The 20,228-nt window shown below is 33.5% G+C and overlaps 2 protein-coding genes across 2 annotated transcripts in view; one reads left to right on the top strand and one right to left on the bottom strand.

Annotated features, from left to right (window-relative positions):
- Window positions 1-6,452, top strand: part of PLEKHG7 (pleckstrin homology and RhoGEF domain containing G7) — a 52,675-nt gene extending 46,223 nt beyond the window's left edge. The window contains exons 14-16 of the mRNA XM_020287931.2: window positions 1,486-1,639; window positions 4,944-5,041; window positions 6,037-6,452. Of these exons, the coding sequence (XP_020143520.2) occupies window positions 1,486-1,639; window positions 4,944-5,041; window positions 6,037-6,144 (360 nt within the window). The 3' untranslated portion in view covers window positions 6,145-6,452. The remainder of the gene's footprint in view (window positions 1-1,485; window positions 1,640-4,943; window positions 5,042-6,036) is intronic.
- A 1,915-nt stretch (window positions 6,453-8,367) lies between these two features.
- Window positions 8,368-20,228, bottom strand: part of EEA1 (early endosome antigen 1) — a 119,876-nt gene continuing 108,015 nt past the window's right edge. The window contains exons 23-29 of the mRNA XM_012775252.3: window positions 17,652-17,837; window positions 16,210-16,341; window positions 14,968-15,153; window positions 13,800-14,038; window positions 13,420-13,540; window positions 12,715-12,813; window positions 8,368-11,981 (exon numbers count right to left, since the gene is read on the bottom strand). Coding sequence (XP_012630706.2) covers window positions 11,859-11,981; window positions 12,715-12,813; window positions 13,420-13,540; window positions 13,800-14,038; window positions 14,968-15,153; window positions 16,210-16,341; window positions 17,652-17,837 — 1,086 coding nt within the window. The 3' untranslated portion in view covers window positions 8,368-11,858. The remainder of the gene's footprint in view (window positions 11,982-12,714; window positions 12,814-13,419; window positions 13,541-13,799; window positions 14,039-14,967; window positions 15,154-16,209; window positions 16,342-17,651; window positions 17,838-20,228) is intronic.

The raw sequence follows: 20,228 nt of genomic DNA, 5'->3' as shown, positions 1-20,228 counted from the left end.
ATAAGTCCACTATGGATATGTGGATTTATTTCTGGGTTTTCTATTCTGTTCCATTGATCTATATGTCTGTTTTTATGCCAGTACCATGCTGTTTGGTTACTACAGATCTGTAGTATAATTTGAAGTCAGGTAATGTGATTCCACCAGTTTTGTTCAGTATGGCTTTGACTATTTTGGGTCTTTTGTGGTTCCATATAAATTTTAGGATTCTTTTTTTTATTCCTGTGAAGAATGTCATTAGTATTTTGATGGGCATTGCATTGAATCTGTAGATTGCTTTGGGTAGTGTAGACATTTTAACAATATTGACTCTTCAAATCCATAAACATGGAACGTCTTTCCATTTTTTTGTGTGAGGAGGAATTGCCATATGTATTAAGCCATCAGAGATAACTAATGGTTTTTATTCTACTCATTTCTTTACCAGATAACTAGCCTTACACAGACAATAATATCATAAGACTAGAAATCTCATATCTTTTAATAAGCTAAGTTTCTTGGTGGCATTGATTGGTTGAGTCAGGGGTGGGAAAACTGCAGCCTCAAGGCCACATGTGGCCTTCTAGATCCCCAAGTGCAACCTCTTGTCCGGATCTAAACTGCACAGAACAAATCCCTTTATTGAAAAATTTGGATTCAGTCAAAAGGCCACACTCAAGGATCCAGAGGCCACATGTGGTCCCAAGGCTGCAGGTTCCCTTAAGCCATTAAAAATAGACACCCATTAATCAATCTATGAATAGCTGATTGGTGATTTGGGAGGGAGTGGACGTTGGACAATATAAGAGTCACACTTTGGGAATTTATATGGCCTCCTATTTTAGGTTATTCAGACTAGCATGTCTGAACAAGCCAAGTTCTGAAAATCTCTACCCCTTAAAAAAATCTTGATGTTACCACAGCTGACCTTCACTTCAAATAATGATACAAATCAGAACACATGCATTTAACAGCAGCCCATATTGACGAGGTGATATTCTGGTTTCCTGCTTTACAACTTGATTCCAAAATAAAGACTATTACCAGTTTACATGTCTCTTTGATATTTTTGTATACAATATATATCATGCAAATCACAATATTTTACACCCTTTTAAAAAGTTTCAGCATCTTATATATTCAACTATTTACAAATTCTGGAGCATGGAATCTAGTTAGAGTTTAGTATTAGATACCATGCATAGAATTGGCCTTTCTCATTCATCTAACTCAATACTATAGAGAGATTAAGACACTAAGAATGAAGATTTTTCCCATTGATGTGATGGTGATTTATTTATTCAGGTAATTAAACTTGGTGAATCAGAAACACTTTGCTTTAAATCACTATGCTTTGGGGAAATGCCTTTTTTAAGATCCAGAAAACATAGTATGCTAGATTTCAAGCAATTGTTTTTAAGAATCTATTTGCTTAAGGATACACTTTAGGTATCAGCAGCAATATTTACTTTCTATTTATCACATTATTTTCCTTATTAATTGCAGAAAGTTGGAGGCTCAGACACTGGTTTAATGTGTCCTTCTCTTACTCCTGAGCTGCAGACAGTAATAAAGGAGGGTGGTTCGTGTACGGTACTTGATCAGCCTATTCCACTAGATAGATTGGTAGTCAAAAGTATTGATCCACTCCACGTGTCAGGTATGTGTTCATTTCCATTATTCAGCTCATCTGCTTGCCAGCACACGTTTTCTATTGGCCTATTTTGGTAGCAGGACATGAATCCAATTAAAGTCTTCGTAAAAGATACAACTGTGTTCATATGTGGCTATATATCATTCACTTTATAAATTAGTTATTGTGTCCAATGCTCAGATGATACGACACTGCCACTTGCTAGCTGTTTGAACTTAGGGAAGGCATTTAAAATTTCTAAGTCTCAGGTTCCTTTTGGTAAAATGTGGATAATAATATCTAATTCAATGGGTTTTCATGAGAATTAAATGCAATAATGTATATAATGCAGTCAATAAATGATAGGTGTTGTTAGTATTATTATAGTAATAGTATTAATACTATTACTATTGTTAAAGTACTGGTAAACCATGATGTGCTATGCAAGCATATTTTATTATGCTGTAGAAAGAAATATGCAAGAAATTAAATATGTAAATATATATGCACATATATATGCATGTATACACAAACGCACACATCAGAAATATATATCATTTTTAATCTTTTATGCAAGCATTTCCTGTGTGTCTCCTGAGAGCCTAGCACTCAGCAGGCGCCGCAGTTACAAGATGAATAAGAAACAGCCCCCGTCCATGGGGAGCTCTAAGAATAATGAAAGATCAGTAAATCCTTTGCAGGAAAGCCATGGGACTCTGAGGGACTTGAAGGACATTCCCATCTCCTCGGGGCTGGGTAGGTGGTGGCAGTGTTCAGGAGGACGCAGGCTTGTAGACCAGCTGAGGCCAGGCAGGTGGGAATTGCCTTCTTGTTCCACTAGAGGAGCAGGAAAAGCGGGGGGGGGGGGGGGGGGGGGGACACACTCACCACTCCCCTCCATCGCCACCCCAGCAGGCAAGCCCAGGGCTTCAGTGACTAGCACAGGACAAACGCATACATACTACAGCAACCTTAAGGAATGGATGAATGACTATACAAACAATAATAGCAAACGTTGATACAGTTATGCTACACAACCAAGCTATGTTATATTATATATTTAAGCGCTGTCCATATATTAAGTTGTGAATGGCTGCAACCTCTCTCCCCACGTGCAGAGGGGAAGCCTCTATCCACAGATAGAGCCATCTGCCTCCTATGTCTATTCTTCCCACATTTCAGTAAGGTTTGCTGGAAAGTGACAAGGTACGGGCCTTTGAAGGCCTCTTATTTTTATTTGATCTGACTGGGACCAGCCACAGTCTCCATGGGCCAAAGTCTGCATGAGCCAGAGAGCCGTACAGGAGCAGGCAGGCAAAGGGCCGTGTCTGGGTGGCACAGCCGCTGCCCGGAGGGGACGCTCACCTCCAGTGAGGGTCCCTTCCTCGTTCCAGCACAGCGACAGGGTCTAGATACAGCAGATTCGGTACTTAGGGCCAAAAATCACCTCCATTTTGTGGTTTGTTATTTAGTTTACTTTTACTGGGAAAAAAAATACCATGGAAGAGGGCATCCTGTGCTGGAACTCTATTGCATAGTCAAGGTCTATTGCCTTGACTGGTCAGACACAGGGCAGGAGGCAGACCGGCTGTGGCGGGGGAAAGAGGAGATGGGGACCAAAGAAAGAGGTTGAGCTTTCAAGTGACAGGGACCTAATTCAAAATCCTGGCTATGTCATTTACAAGCTGTGTTGCCATGGGAAAATTAATAAGTCTGTTTCCTCATGCGCAAGTGGGAATTAGCTGACCTATCTTACAGGGTTGCTGTATGGTTTAAATGACACAGAATGGAGAAAAAACAGTGTGGTGGCCGGTATATAGTAAATGCTTCAAAAATGGTGTCAATTATTATATTAAAATGTCAGGGGAAAAAAGTGCTATTCCTGTCCATATATTATCTCCTTATTGTATCTTACAGGCCTAGCCATGCCAGGTTCTTTTGCTTATAAAGTTTTTTTGTACTGATATTACAAACCAAACGGATGAGGGATGCCTTGAATAAATTTGAGAACTACAGGTACAATTTTCTAGGAAAATGGGTTCCAAAACCCAACCAAAAACAACCACCTGATCTTTAAAAAGCCTCACTTGCTACAGGGAATCTATAAGGAGAAAGATCAGGGAGTAAAATAAACATAGCCATATTTTTCTTTGCCAGAAAGTCATTTTAATAGTTGTAAGTCCTCTCACCCCAGAGAAGCTGGACAGAATTTCATGACCTGACCTTAACAGACTTTGTTACAGTAGAATTTAGAAATTATGATGTTATGGGTATAATCTGTGGTACTGGAATAGTTCTTAACAGTTAAGAAAATAAAAGTCTGGTGTTCTCTTGGGTTCTGAAATGAAGCCCAACTCCCCTCAAAAAAGTCTGAGTTAAACTCACAAAATCAACAAATAAAAACAAGGGCAGTAGATATGCATCAGCTTCATGATCAACCAGGAATAAAAGTTCCTGCCTCTCTTTCTGCTCCCTAAAGTATTTGATATGAGCAGCAGACAGCCCTGGTTTGGTTTTTTGTTTCTAAACATTAATGAACTATAGCAACAATTATAAACTACCGAATTTTATTCCCTGTGTTGTAATAATTTAAGTAAGAGATTTTCATTTTAAGAGCTCCTGCTATTAAAAAAAAAAAGGAATCTGCTCTTCCAGTAGTACCTCCTTGTCATTTCCTTGAGACTGGCTAGGAAATGACAGAACAGACTTTCTTTTACAAACACAGAAACCATGCCAGCATCCCTTTTGGTTTTGTTTTGTTTCACATTTCACACAATTTGGTGCATACTGCATTTTCTTTGAGTCTGTTTTCTAGCTTTTCTCAGCCTGTCATGAGGCATTCAGGTGGTTTTGTATTTTTACCACATCTTAATTTGTTTATAAATCTTGTTTTGATGTGACTTTTCTTAAAATACAAAAATAAATTAAGTATTTTAAAAAAGGAGTGGGGGGACAAATAAGAAAATAACATTGTTTTCCACATTTTTATTATCTGTATTTTCATACACACAAGACCCACCTGATATGCTCCGCTTGTTCTGTGAGAAAGAGCCTCTTTCCCCTCAGTGAAGCCATAACTGCATTTCATCAAGTCCCAGATGAAGTCCCAGTCCCTTAGTCGTTAGCTAAGGAAGAAAGGGTTTTGTGTTCAAGGGGGCTGTATTTGGACATAATGGAGTCTTGGCCTTGAAATCAATTTTTTAAGCAATATATGTAAATCTTCTACCACCATTAAAAGAAAAAAAAAATACCCTAGGTTTTTGTACTAAGAAACTATTTGGATTTCATATGAAATGATTTGGCTTTTTGTCTTTGTAATATCTTTTTCTAGTCTTTGGGCTGAGAAATGCTTTTCTTATACAACACGAAAACAGATATCGACAGTGTATAGCAGCATTCTTATTACAAGCCCAAACGGAAAACATCAAAGTATGTATTTTAATTTTGTAGGTCTTTGATTCTTCAGAGTTTACATAAGGAAAAATCTCACCCTAAGTCTCTTTAAGTAACAGTCAATGGAGCATCGAGAGTTTCCCTCACCCGCTTTGGGAAGGGCAGAGCTGGGAGGAGGGGGGAGACATCTAGTCCAGATCACGGCGGAAGCCTCAGTGTTGCCAACTTGCTCACGGTTGCACAGTCGACACAACCTCTCTCACTTTCTCGTGCTGCGGAAGCTCAAGGGCTGCCCCTGAGTTCTGCACTTTCCATAGGAAATGGGGAAGAATTGCTTTGGATGGCATGATTAAATTTTAAGATGCTCCAATCAATTTCCAAAGTGCAAATAATGTGATAGCAGCTTAAGTGAGGGCCTGCTGCAATAACGAGCCAGTCAAGTCGCTCCACCTTTGAAAATATGCCACTGTTTTTTTACAGCTATGGAGTTGAAAGAGCAGCTGCCTGACTCTGGTTTCTCTATCTTAGCAGTTTCTATGTTTGTATTTCCCCTGGAAGGCTTTCGTCATAGCAACTATATGGCCAGACAATAAATGCAGTATTGCATTATTCTTAAGAATTCAATTTCCTGGGTCACTTCCCTCATAGTCTGTTTTTCAAGTTATACCATACGTTAGGAACTTTTGTTTCCACACAAAATGGAAATTCAAGAAATTCAACTTTCGAACTATATATATTCTCAGTACTCATTTTGCTAATTAGTCATCATTGACTATATGGGTCCTTGATTACTCATGACTGTTATCCAACTTGCATACCATACTCATTTAACCCATTTGCATTTTCCTATATGATTAGAGGTATTTATATTGGATGTAAGGAAGAAAATGGGAAACATATGCAAATGTTTCATTAGTCTTCAGTTTTAAAGAACAAGTCAATAAATATACTGGAAAAGATTAATCTAAATGTGAGAAATTGTCAGTTTAACAGTCTTTTATATTTATATGTATTTTTTCTTTTTTCAACAGAAGACATGGATGGTACAAATAACAGCAGCAATCTCTTGCTTTACCAAGAATCAGGAAACCAAGAAAATATCTTTATTCACATTGCCTGCAGAATCCTCTGAAATTTAGGGACCTAAAACAAGTGGCATATCGTTTTAGAGGTTAGGGCTTAAGGTATTTCTTTCAAACTTTTGTAACACTTATCTAGTGATGAGCTAGAAGGAAAAGTGCTTTTTAAAGGAGTTCCGGAATTTGAGAATTTGAGCTAGGAAAATCCTCAGTATAGAGGAATAGTGACAGCAACAAATTTGAACTCTGAGGAATTTCTTGATAAATATATACTGATATTCAGACTACTTTCTAATATTTCAATCAGGTTTGTAAGAGGTACGAGTGAAGAATGGTGCTATTATAATTTGTAAAGGGTGAATGATCAGATACATGCAGTATCAGAAGGAAAACATTCACTGCTTGTGTCCAACATGAACACCAGCATCTTACTTTGTGTGTATCTGTAAAATAATGAAACCAATTTTCCTACATGGCTTGTAAATCAGTCTTACTGCTTTATAGCCCTACCTCAAACACAATGATAATTCTTTTGATACAAACTTTGATTACTCTTTTAATGTTAGGCAATAAATAAGGTCTACATTTTAATAGTAGCTTTAAAATTTGCATTTTACAACCGTTTATTTATCTCAGGTATACTCTATAATACTCTAACTTGGAAGTAGAAAACCTTGAAGACTAAATTCCATTATCTTATTTCAAGATAGAAAAAACTAATATCTGTTCTGCTTTTACCAGTTAACACTTTTACATGGGGAATTTTCATAAATATGAATAGCAAGGTATCTTTCTCTTAACTTTGTTTTTTGCAGAATGATGGTGTTTGTCATAAAAATACTTTCTGGTTTTGATTGGTATGTCTGTGTCTATGTGTGTGTGTTAGCACAGTACAGTAACTTAATTTTACATGGCAGGATTTAAAACTTCATTAGAATTTTTATCAAGAAAAGCAGTTTGAATTATTATATACACTATTAATTGCATTTAAGGAACTAGTTCTTAGGGACAGATTATTATATCAAATGAAGTCCACAAACTTCAGTTTCAGGCATGATATTGTTTGAAATTTCCAAAGTGGAAGTAGTAAATTTTTCAAGTTTGTCTGCAAGGCAACTGAGACCATAACTAATTTCTTTAAGCTGAAGCATGGGATAGACAGAGAAGGATGTTTCCTGGGAAAGTCATGTGCACAGTAATTCTTTGAGGAAGGTGCATATTTCCCCGTGCAAACAAGGCAGTACAGCAAGTGCAGCAGAAAGACTCTTGTGCAAGGGCCTAGCACTCTCAGAATGGAGAGTAATAGTCTCATTGTAATAATGTCAGACATTTATTAGAAATAAAGAGAAAATAAAAGGAAAATCTGGAAAGCAATAACTATTGTTAATAGCTAAGAATAAGTGAGGAGGAAAAAAGTCAAAGAGAAAAAGAGACTTCAAGTGAGTTCCAACACATGGTATCTGCACTAAGACAACATAGATTTATGCAAGAGAAGATATATAAAGAAATTTCTGGCTTAAAAAATATTTTTTTAAAAATTAATAATCACCTTGCAGAGATTTTTAGATATAAACCAACCTAGGAGGTGAGCAATGGACTAGGACTAGGTGACCTCTCAAGCTCCTTTTAGTCCCGTGAGTCCAGCAACCACATATTTATAGTTATAAAGGACTAGTTTTCTTCCTTTGCATTTCATGAAAGGGAGAAAAATATTGACTAAATTAACATAAAGTATGTAAAGCAGCTCAAGAATATGTTATACATAAACTGGAATTCTATAACGCTCAAAAAATAACATATCTAATATATAATATTTTAAGTGCTTGAGGATATGCACATTAAACTCTTCATAGGGAAGCACATTAGAATGAAATGGGGAAAAAAAACATTCTGGAACCTTCATTCCTGGGGGGAGGTGGAAACAGCAAAAAACAATGGTACATTGGGCTTTCAAAAAAGTATCTTTAAATGGTCACCTGAGTATTAAACTTAGACACCTAATAAAAGAAGGGATTAATTATATATTTTTATATTTCTTTTTACTTTTACAACTTCACAATATTGAATGGAATGAAAAGGGAATGTCCACGGCAAAATAGCATCCGTAGTTTCTCTTGAGATTAGGAACTTAATTTACTAAGTTGAATACCATTAAAACAACCACTGTCAATATCCAAATGCAAAGTGCTAATATACTGTAAATAAAATAATGCAAAATAGTTAATGTCTTTCTTGTTCTCTCTTTCGTTAAATAGGCAAAATAATTTATAGTCACAAAATACATTTACTAGAAAGAAATTTTTTTAATATCATCTTTAACATATAAAAAAAACAAAAGCAACAATTCAATAAGGATCCTTCCATTGTTCTTTATACAGATTTAACTGCTGTCATGTAATTTATCAGTTACATTTGTAATTAGTAACCTTCCAATCACTGAGTTTAGAAATTACAGTATTTATTTACTGAGCTAAACTCTCTCACAAAATAAGGCACAACTACATGATCACAAGTAGTAAACACAATACAAATAATGAAACTAAAAACCAAAAGAGAAAATATCCATGCAAAATTATCTACAGAAGCTATGATTCAGTTCAAGGAAGTACAGAATGTCATATACATAAGTGTGTCATGTTACAATAAATTCGTCACTTCTACACAGAAAGAATTTAGCGACTTCTGATTCTATTTTATATAATTTACATAAATTTAGTAAGTTTATGCACAATATTCACATCTGCAACAATAACAAATTGTTCATTAAAATTCAGGCAACGGGCAATTAAGACACGATAATGTGTATGGCACATTATAATTACAGAACATCATTCATCAAGCTCATGTCTAGGAATACTAAATTGATGGCACATTTAAATCTTATGGATCAGAACATCCATGGTTTTATAGCCAAAGTGCATTTTTAAAAAAAAACTGCTATAGTCAAATAGGTCATGAATATCAAAACATATGATCATAATTTGCTTTCCACTTAAAAGCTAAACATTTTTATTTAAATGCAAGGTTAAAAAAAAGTGGCTTTAACATTCTTAAAACTATATAAAATAATCATAAAGACTTTTTAAGAGAGATGTTGGAAAATAACAAATTTGGCAGTTACTATTTAACATTACTGTGAGGAAACTATTAAACTAGCTAATTCCACATTAAGAGGTAGTTCAACAAAATGTTATTTGTATACTGCATTGAGGTTTTTGTGTTTGTTTCCCTCTTTTTTTTCTTAAAAATGAACAAATCCTATACCAGCAGCTTTGTCTTCTATTAAAAAAAATTCTATAGGTAAGGTTTTGTACACTAAACCAGCAAGACTTGATTTTAACTCACATTTCTGTGCTGGAGTTTGGAATTTACCAACACATGATGCCAATATGCTTTGCATTAAAGCCAAGAGCTGGAGCTCTCTACATGCCAGCTCTAATTCACCCACAAGATAACAGTACCAGCAAACATCTAAAATGGATAGCCAATAAAGACTCAGAAGGGGACTTTTTAATTAAAAGGAAAAAACACACTTTTGTTTTCAAAATACATTAAATTGGTAAGAGTTAATAGCAGAAATGTTAGGTTTCATTTATATTATCAGTTTACTAGGCTATGGTAGGTAAATTATTTGGGTCTTATGAAATGAAATTAGTTAGATAAAAATGAGAAAATCACTCAATCACATATGGTTATATTTGTTGTCAGGGGAAGGAGGGGACAGGAAGAAGGCCTGCAGTGCATCCAACTAGGAGATGAAGTGAACAAATATTCTAATCCAGAATTCTCATTACATTTTATTATCTTAAAAAAAAAATAAACTGTGGTTCTGTGAATATCTGTGTTTTTCCAGCACATTTATTAAGTTATTTAGATGTAAAAGTAGAGAATTAAGACTATTTGGATTTATAAGTATATAAAAATGCATAAATAGCTCAGTTTATATTACCCAACATTATTTTTAATAAAGAGACATTGTATTTCTTCATTATATATGCTCAAGGATATATGTTTATCCAAGTACTAGGACTTAATCAGTTCTCTTAATAGCTATTGACATCAGGGTTTACTTAAATGTTTTTTTAAAAATAATTAAATGAATATCTGGCAATCACTTTTAATTTATATATGTTGTAGGTATGGCATAAACATGATAATTTCATTTCAACATGATATCTGAAAGCAAACCTATACTATATACTATTTATTATAAATGAAATATTAACTCATTATTCTCTGCTATTATTAAATGATTACAATGAATGGATGTATAACTTTACATTTCTTCTCTAGAAAGAGTAATAAACCAACATTACTGGCTTATCTCTTTAGATGTTTTCCAATTTTCCAAATTAATAAGACTATGCATGCTAAATTACAGTTCAATTCCATTGTTTAGCATACAAAGAGGCTAATCCTTAATTATCCTTAAGGTGCTTAGCCATTCTGTTTCAGTTTTTATTATAACTTTGGGATCCCTAAATATGTGTGTTTTTGGTGATACTCTATTCTCCAGCTGTTACTTAAAGGTAATTTTACAGCATTATTTTTGCAGAGTTAAAAGATTTCCCAGTTGATATGGAACTCCAAACTCAGAACCATTTTAAATTTGTCAGTTTTACAACTTTTTAAAATTCTTTCCTATTTGATAAAAAGAAAATATAAAGTAAAATATTTAATGTCTTCTTACCATTTTGTATTTTGTTTTCACAGATAAGACTATAGCAATATTAGTTACTAGCTTTACAATGCAAAATTATAAAACAATAACAGTGAAGTTGAGCTATGCTTGGGAAGGTCAAACCAAATAAAGGTAAAAAGCAGATCCATTAAAAAGCAAACTCAGATTCCTGAAGGTGCTGAAGAGACAACATCACATAGGAGTATGACATGAAGGTTAATCTCAGAAGACTTCCCAGTTACAAGAAACCAAGAATAGGAACATTATACAATTCTATTATTCATCCTCCAACTGAGGGTGAGAGTGGGAAGCTTTGTAAGATTCTTAATGGACGATATATAATAGTTTAAAAAGGAGATAGAAAAAGACAAAAAGAAAAATTAACCCTAATCTTTAAAATATAACCTCAGTATAACCATAAATTAAGCAAATTGATTTTACAGAGTTTTTCATAAAATCTACCCAAAAGAATTTAACCAATATTGTTAAAACAAAAAACCATTTTTGAATTCATGGTTAATACACATTTAAGATAAACTTTATATAGAACAACCAAGTATTAAATTTATAACATAACAGTGAAACTGAGCTATGGACCTATATTTAAGAGAAAATGGTAGAAAGTGTTATAGTTCTGTGCATGACTTCACAAAGAGAATAATATAATTAATGTGTTACTGTGCAACAAAAACAGCAACAAGTGATAACATCAGCCACGTACATTTTTGTACATTAAATTTAGGAGAAAGAAGTAAGCTATGGAATTATATTCTTCATTTGTGAACAATGAAATTATATTTAAAAAAATACATTGCTATTTTCTGTCCAAAATTTATTTACATCTCATTGGCTAATTCTAAACTTGGCATGAAAGCTGTTCCAGGGGCCAAATGGAAGAAAGTAATGAAAGATGAGCCCAAGTCTCACAAAAATAGAAGAGTTTTACTTGATAACATTCCAAAATATACGAATTCTAATTTGGTCTAGTATTGCAACCAGTGTCCAAATCAAATAGTAGTCCAAGACCTCTATTAAGTACATTTATTAAAAATCTAATGTTAGTGTAATATTACTCTGAAGTTGTGATAGCCCATTATCCTTGCAAGTCATTGAAACATGCATCACAGACACGAACAGGCTTCTTGGAAGAAGGAGTTAAGGCATTTTTGGCTGAACACTCAGCACAGAAGATATTTCCACACTGTCGGCAGTGATGCTGTAAATGACAAAAATTAAACAATTTCAAGCATAAAAACTATACCAAAAGCATTACGAAACTACATGAATATCATAAATTATATTGAGAAGGTATATTAATTTTTGAGTGATTAGTGTATTACTTAATGATATAATTTTCAATATGTTAATTTATTCCCTTTGTCAAATTGAATGTTTCCTATTTATCCAACACTATGTTAAACATTTTACATGGAATTTATCACTAAATTCTCAAAAGAGCCTTAGAAGGCATTTAAAAAATGCTACCTAATGCACTTTTAAGTCCTACCTATTAAATGAAAACCTATTCTTATCCGTCAAATGCTTTAGGCATAATGTCTTCTACAGGAATATAAACTTGAAACTTAACATGATGGTATTATTTAAAATATGTTTTTTTAAAAATCTCTCTGCTTTCCCTTCCTTTAAAAGAACCCAATGATGACTGAAGCATATGAAGTGAATATTGGCACAGTGGTTCAGAAAATGATTGTACCAGAGAGTAACTCAATAGGAAGGCAAAGACTGAATTTAAAACTAAAATTCAAACACCTGTTAACCAGAAACTAGATTATATGAAGTTTAATTATTCCATGGAGGTGTAAATTAACGTTTACCAATCAATAGAAAATTCTTAAAAATCCATCAAATGCAAGACTAGTCTGATGGTTATCACATTGTCACTCAGAAATGAAATCCAGAAATATAGCTATATGAACAAAATCATTTACCCGTCTCACTGTTACAGAAAAGCCTTTCCCACAGGCCATACAGTTTTGTACTTCATTGTCTTCAGCCCACTTTCTATTCAACGCTTGTGTATGTTTGATCTATTTAAAAAAAAAAAGTTTTAATACATTGTAATATTCAACATTTTAAAGATTAATGAATTATTTCTAATTAGTGCCAGACTTGTATAAAAATTTGACTATATGCACCAGGGGATAAAATCTTAAAAATCAGAAATACTTTGGTCAACTTCTATTGTCAAAAGTAGCTTTATTCATAAATCTAAATGACAAAATAAAATTAAAGTAAATCAAATCTTATTCCTAAAAGGCACTTCTAACATTTGGTGATTTCCCATCCATTCTAACTCTAATGATCAATTTTTCCTCAGGACTCTGAGGACATATTCGGATCACATCTTTAACACACACGGACTCATACATTTTTCATTATTCTTGAGTTTTGTAATTCTTTCCCTGTACTGACAAGTCATGAATGACATGGCACTCTAACTAATCTCTGAGGTCTCTGAAAGTTTGGTATCTTTTATATTGAATTACCCATAAAACCAACAATATCGCTACACAGTAGCTATTTGAAAGTATTTATAAAATATATAAGACTTTTTAAAAAAAATTGAAGACAAGCTTTTCACTAAGAGGTCAATTCTAGACTAAGACACTACCTTACATCACCAAGTGACTCACCTGAAGGGACTGATTTTCTCTGCCTAGCTCCTGGACCGCTGCAGTTGTATTATCCAGCTTTCTTTGTAATTCTAGTACTTTGGTTTGAAGCTTTTCTATTTCACCTTCTCCCTTAAGACATCTGGAATAGATTGCAAAGAAATAGTTAATTTTTAAGACCCTTCTAGAATATAGATAATGCTCTACTTTAGTAATCTCAAATATACTACATTAATTTCAACTATCTGATTATCTTAAGGGTTATTTCTAAATGGCTACATAAATATCTGCAGGGGTTTATGTTATTTTCTAACGATTCTTCTATTTTTAAAAATATGGAATAAGACAATCTTTCTATCACTTAAAATGGAAATAAACTAATTTTACTAGACATCAATCACCTTTCTAACAGTGCTCTCCTTTCATCTTGATTATTCTGAACCGTTGCTTCTAACACGGCAATTTCACCCCGTAAGTCATCCGTTTGTTTCTCGAGCTCACTAACTCTCCGTTGACTAGATTGCCACTCTTTCTTCACAGTGCCTAAATTTTCATTTAATGCCGTAACCTGCATGGTAAGTTTGGCCTCATTTTCTTCATGCTTCTTCATTCCTACTTCTTTTTCTTTTATTTCCGAATGCTGAAAAAAGGAAAAATGTAGGAAGGGGGAAACTATTACAAACGTAGTACAACATAAAGTGGTTTATTCAATTGAAATTATTGGCAATATAAATAATATTGCTTCTTCAGGAAAGGAGGCAGGAGACTGTATTTCATTATACACTAACAGAACGGATTCCCTAAACACCTGTGTAACATGAACTGGCACCAAGGCCATAATGCTGAAATGATAGTTAGCAAGCCTCTTATAAGATTCAAGCTATAGTGAATGACTTTAGGTTTTTCTTTTTCAGTCAGAGCAGGGAAAACACACATGGTTAGGGATAACAAGATGCCCTAGAGACAAAGCTGGCATTTCCTTATGTCTCCCAATTCCATAAGTATCTTATTTTCTATTAACCTTCTACAAAACAATAGAAAACCTTCAAATCACTGTTTCTTGAAATTGCAACTCTTCAACTAAAACATTTAGTGGTCAAGTTATCCTGGGATATTTGGACTTAATTCAATAGAGGAAAGCCAGATGCTTCCCATTTGGCATGTGCAACTTAGGGAAGGAAAAGTAGACATTGGTCATCAACTGCAGTTTCCGTTCCCCCTTATCAAAACTCACTTTGTCCAAACAAATGAGTTTAACATAACTGGCACTCACATCATTTACCTCAATCTACATAGTTGTGGGTTTATTTGTTTCTGGCACTAGAAAAATGGTTTTTTTAAAATTATATTCCAATTGGATTTTCATTTATATAAGCCAAAATATGACTACATAGGAAAATATTTCTAATCAGATGTCAACTATTTAAACAAATTAGATGTCCTTTCTTAACCAAAAACTAAAATGTTAGGCAAGCATTTCAATCATAAATCTAAGTAGAAAAAAATCCTCTCGCTAGATTGATTTAAAGCTCTATTATAAAACACCCTTCCCACTATTGACTTACTGACCAGCTTAGCTTCTTTCTCAACAAATTCTTTCTTCAGCTCATCTTCTTCCTTTTTCACCTGCTCTTTTAGTATCTGCTGGTTTCTCTTCTCCTGTTCAAGTGTTGCCTTCAGGGAATCTATTTTTCCTTGAATTTCTAATTTCTGCTGGATCAAAAGCTGTTTGGCATCCTTAAGATTTGTTATCTCCTATTGAAAAAGTAGGGACAAAATTAATCATCTTAATAGTAAATATTTCAAAATGTAGCTGAAGTTTATGCGATTTATCACAACAGATATGATATAAGTTTTACCCACTTATGAGATTCTGAAAGTTCACTATTTCAAACAATTTGTTACAAAGATGCAAGATTATTCACTTCCTACTTAACAACTATTTAAATTCAGGTGATACCTCGTATGTATATGTTTTGATTATATTATTTGGAAAAAACAAACTCTGCCCCCTACTTTCCCTGTTCTCACTTAGCAAGCATTTATGAGTCATCATTTAGTTATCACACATAGTGTTAGGTTCTGGGAATATAATATAAAAATGAATTATACAGATCCCTTCCTTTAAAAAAGTCACATTCTAGAGGAACAGAAGGATATAATGAGATAATTAATTATAAACCAAATGGCAAATATGTTGACGAACATAAAAGGTATATTATTAGAGCTCTCATGAGAATCTAACCTTTCTCTAAGAAAATGAATAACTTTTACAAAGCAAATGAGAAACAATTATGTTTTTTCAACTGGTACCCTATCTATGCTTATAGCAGGTAAAAATGTTAAAAACAAGAGATTATTAAATAAAAAATTAAAAAACCCAAAAGATTATTAAAGGATTTTAGGGGGAAAAATAATTGAATAAATAGAATCTCTTAGAATCTTAATTCTAAACTCATACATTGAAAATTATCTATAAGCATAATTTTCCAAACTGATTGCTTTCTGCATCATTATTTCAATGGAATCTAAACTCTTAGGGATACTTTGCTTTATTCAGTAATCTGAAAACAAAAGTAGCATAGTTTCAATATGTGTGATACAAGAGGACTCTGGCAAGAGTACTTGACAAAAATAAAACAATTTGCCTAATGTTATGCAGGACACGAGCACTCTGGCAAGAATATTTGTCAAAAACAAAATGATTTTCCTAGCATATATCAGATATTCAATAAATACATATAGATATATTTTAAGCTAAAGAACAATAACATAACAAATCAGGCAGGAAAAATAATTATCTTAACATACCTTTATGCTTTCTTGTTTATGGGACTTGAGTTCTTCAATTAGTTTGGTGATTTCTTTTTCTTGTCTACATTTAACTTCCTCTATCTCTGCCAATTTAGATTTTTCATTTACTAGTTCTTTTTCTTTCAGCGACTGTTAAGAAATAATTATTTATTAAGAAATAATTTTAAAGCAAATAGTTAACTGAAAATTAGTGTAATAAAAATGACTGCTACAATTTATAACACTGTCTCTGCTCCTTTTCTACCTAAGTTCATTGAGCAAATTATTTACCCTCTCTTGCCTCTGTTTCCTCCTTTTTACGGTGTGAACAATTATAATGAGATCATCATAAGGATCAAATAGTTAAGTTAATATTATATAATAAATAGTGCCTGGCCAGAATAAGAATATTATAAAATTTAGCCAAAACTACCATTCTTGCTTTTATAACTCCTATTTTATTAGTATCACTACATTTATGCAAGTACCCAGCTAGGAACATGATATATTTTTGTATTTAATCTCTATATAATAGGTAGATTTTTTAATCTCCTGTTTTTTATAGGAGAAGGAATAAAGGTTTAAGAGTAGTAATCTATTAGTGATAAGCCAAAACTAGAACACAATCTGTCTAAGGCCCTTGTTATTAAACACACCTATAAACCACAGTTATGTCAGAATTTTCTAAACTTCAACCACAAATCATGAATTTCATTCCAGCTTCAACATCCCCACCGTTACAACGTATCCCAAATATTTTTTTTAAATTTGAATGGGGCCATGTATATATACAGTAACTTCAGGAATTGAACAATGTAGAATATATCAAGAACTTTAGGAATTGTACACTTCAGAATAATATCCTATCAGCTGATAGAAATATATGATTTCATCTATAAAAGAAAAAATAAAATGTCTTAGAATCTGAATTCCTTTTTCTTACAGAATTTAAAGTGATTTTTTTTGAAATGTACTGGTCATATTAAACTGTTTTCAACTTTTTAGCTTAGCATCATTTATTTATATAAAATATAACCCTACTTTCCCTTAGAGAAAGCTGGTTCTTAATTTTAAGAATTCTTAACAAACTTAAGAATTATTTCTAGACCTTTTATTATCTTATTCACATATCTGGGATAAATGTTATATAATAAATAGTCATGTGGCTATAATATCTGTTCTCAAATAACCAAGGGTCTATGCTATGAAAAATAGGTTTGTTCATAAAACTGAAAAAGAACAGTAAGGAAAATGGGTGCAAATGACAAGGAGTCTATTAAGAAGTACTTCCTAGCTTTAAAATTCCAAAATCAAAAGTATTGTATCAGAAACTAGAGAACTATCTGAGAGAGCTATTGAAAATAAAGGTTATGCTTGCATTGGATAAGAGGTTTGACTAGGTAATTTCTAAGGCCATTGCAACTTTTAGATTCTTAACTGAAGTCAGAAAGATGAAATACCTTTTCTTTTTGAATATCTTGTAGTGCTTTGCATTGCTCCTTCAATTGCTGTTCTTTCTTTGTTGAATCTTGCTCCAAAGTAGCTTTGGCAGTCTTCAGTTCTTGGATCAATTTATTTTGGTTTCCGATTTGATTTCTGTTTGAAATCAAGTCTTCCTGTGCTAGAGAAAGCTTCTCTTCTACAGACTTATAAAAACAATTTCCCCAAATTATTATGTGTCATCTTTTTAGAAAATTTCAACAGAAACATAAGTTTAAGATAAGCATTGTAGAAACCAATATAATAAAAAAATAGCATGTTATGCCCTTCAGTAAGATCACGTAAAAGAGAAGCAATTCTAGAATATTAACTCTCTTGCCCATAGAAAACACTTATCGTATAAAATAATTAGTAAAGCTGAAGAATTCCAACACCTCTAGAAATAAACTATTTACTAATACATATTTGAAGTGTTAATACTGAATGTTGATCACATCTTTAATACTGGCTGGGTGTTGAGGGAATATCAAATTAAGTAGGGACCACATCAAACACACTCAGAGAACATATTAATAATATTTATGATGAGGGAAAAGTCATGAGGAGATGTGAAAGGAAATAATTTTAAAAGAAATATAATTAAATGCTATATTATGTATACATATACATTTTGTAGGATCTATGATGCCTCTTGATACATTAAAAACTTTAATAAACAGGAAGGGGGTTTTGTCTTAGAGAAAAAAAAACAAACTTTATTTCATAGCTGCCGACCCAATTAAGTGAACTAAAAGAGGAAATCCAGCCAAACATCTGAGGTTCCATTCCGAGACAGCCATTACTCCATCCTCTTATCTCTCCATCCATTGGTAGAAGTAGTGATTGTCAGTTAACAAAGCCTATAGTTACTAACTGTTTTAACTGTTTCAAGGTCCAGATATTTTGAGAAGCTGAAGTTGGGGAATGGGCTAGCTTTCTGAACGACAAGGCTTCATTTGGGGGTAGATATGGGAAGCAGGTAGACAGTGGGAAGGGCAGGACCCTTGCCACACTCTGCTGCTATTGTTAAGAATCAGCAGAGAATGAGATCCAACTAATGCTCTTCCATCAGATCCAGAAGAAGTTGATCTTTCTTATTCTGGAGATACAATTCCTTTGAAAAGGAGGCAGAAAATATAATTCAGGAGAGGACCCCTGCTGGCTAGGCTTTTATAAAGTTAAGTATTCAATTTAAAAAATAGATTAAAAAATAAATGAAAGCATTATTTATGAGGATTCTTAAGCCTCCTAAAAAAGTTAGTTTATTCCTTACTAATAACCCAGATCAGAAGTCTTTTCAATACAAATTAAATTTCCATTTTCAATGACTGCCAATAGAACACAACCCTATGAGGCTTATTTTTTCAGGAAAAACCTAAATCATCCAGTTCTTTATTACTCGGGCAGCTTACTATTAACTGAGCACACTGTTAAGGTAGAAAAGGAGGGTATAAGATGGTCTGTAAAGGATTTGCAACATAGCCTGAGAACCAGAACAGGCATGTAAAATGGAAGCTGTCCTGGGTAGCAGAGCATACGCTATGTACCAAATGCACAGAAAAACAATGTGCGAGACTCTGCAGAATGTGGTTTACAGAAGGCTCCACAGTGCATGTGGGAATTGTCCTGTACTTATGTGTCACAAAGAGTGAGAGGGATTTTAATATAACATAAAAAGAAAAAATTTGACAAAGTCTAGTCCAAACAGTCTACAGCAACTGTAATCAGGTAATAGACGTCCCGATCTAATGTTTGAGAATACCGAGGCTTGCTAGAACCTGGAAAGCAATAGTACCCCTAACTTCTGACTTGCAAGATTTCTAAAATGGCCATGGTTTAAGTAACAGCCTATAAAATTTTAAACTCCCAAGCCTAGTGACTAAATTTTTAAAGTCAAGCTCAAAATTTAGACTTCTCCCTGAAGTCTTTTCTGAAAATACCAAGACATTCTGCTCTACCCTGCAACTGAACATTCACCTGGGTCATGCATTTTTAAATATTCCTTTTATCCTTCTTGTTGTAGAATGTGTTATTTCATTGGCTCAGCATCTCTTCTCTTAGGGAACCCCCCTCTCACTCCATGGTTTTTGTTGGGGCTATCTTTAACCCACTGACTCCCATTTGAATAGACAAATTCTCTAAGTGGATCAACTACCAACCTTGACCCTTATTACACCAATCACATTATACTACCCCAGCAAAAAAATAATTTCTGCAGTGTTTTCTGCAGTCTTCTTTCAAAATAAAACCTTTACAATTTGAGTTATTACTTTTTCTTAATGTCTGATGAATGACATAAGGGATTTATTTTTAATTCTAACCTTTTTTCTAAGAGTTTTCACTTTACTAATGGTGTAAAATTTACAGTTAAATTCTACCCTTCCTAGACAACAAATAGTACACACAATAGCCAATTTGAAATATCCAGTAAACAAACTCAAGTATTTCATAAATAATCCAGCAGATGGTGCTAAAGCCATAGATCAGGCCAGCTGTCTTCCACTCTACTGGCATCCAGGTATACACTGCCAGCCCACAGTGTACTCTGTTAACCCATG

The sequence above is a fragment of the Microcebus murinus genome, chromosome 10 (genome assembly GCF_040939455.1).
Source record: "Microcebus murinus isolate Inina chromosome 10, M.murinus_Inina_mat1.0, whole genome shotgun sequence".
Classification (NCBI taxonomy): Eukaryota; Metazoa; Chordata; class Mammalia; order Primates; family Cheirogaleidae; genus Microcebus; species Microcebus murinus.
Note: the sequence above shows the minus strand (reverse complement) of the source record. Positions and strands in the feature narration are given on the sequence as shown.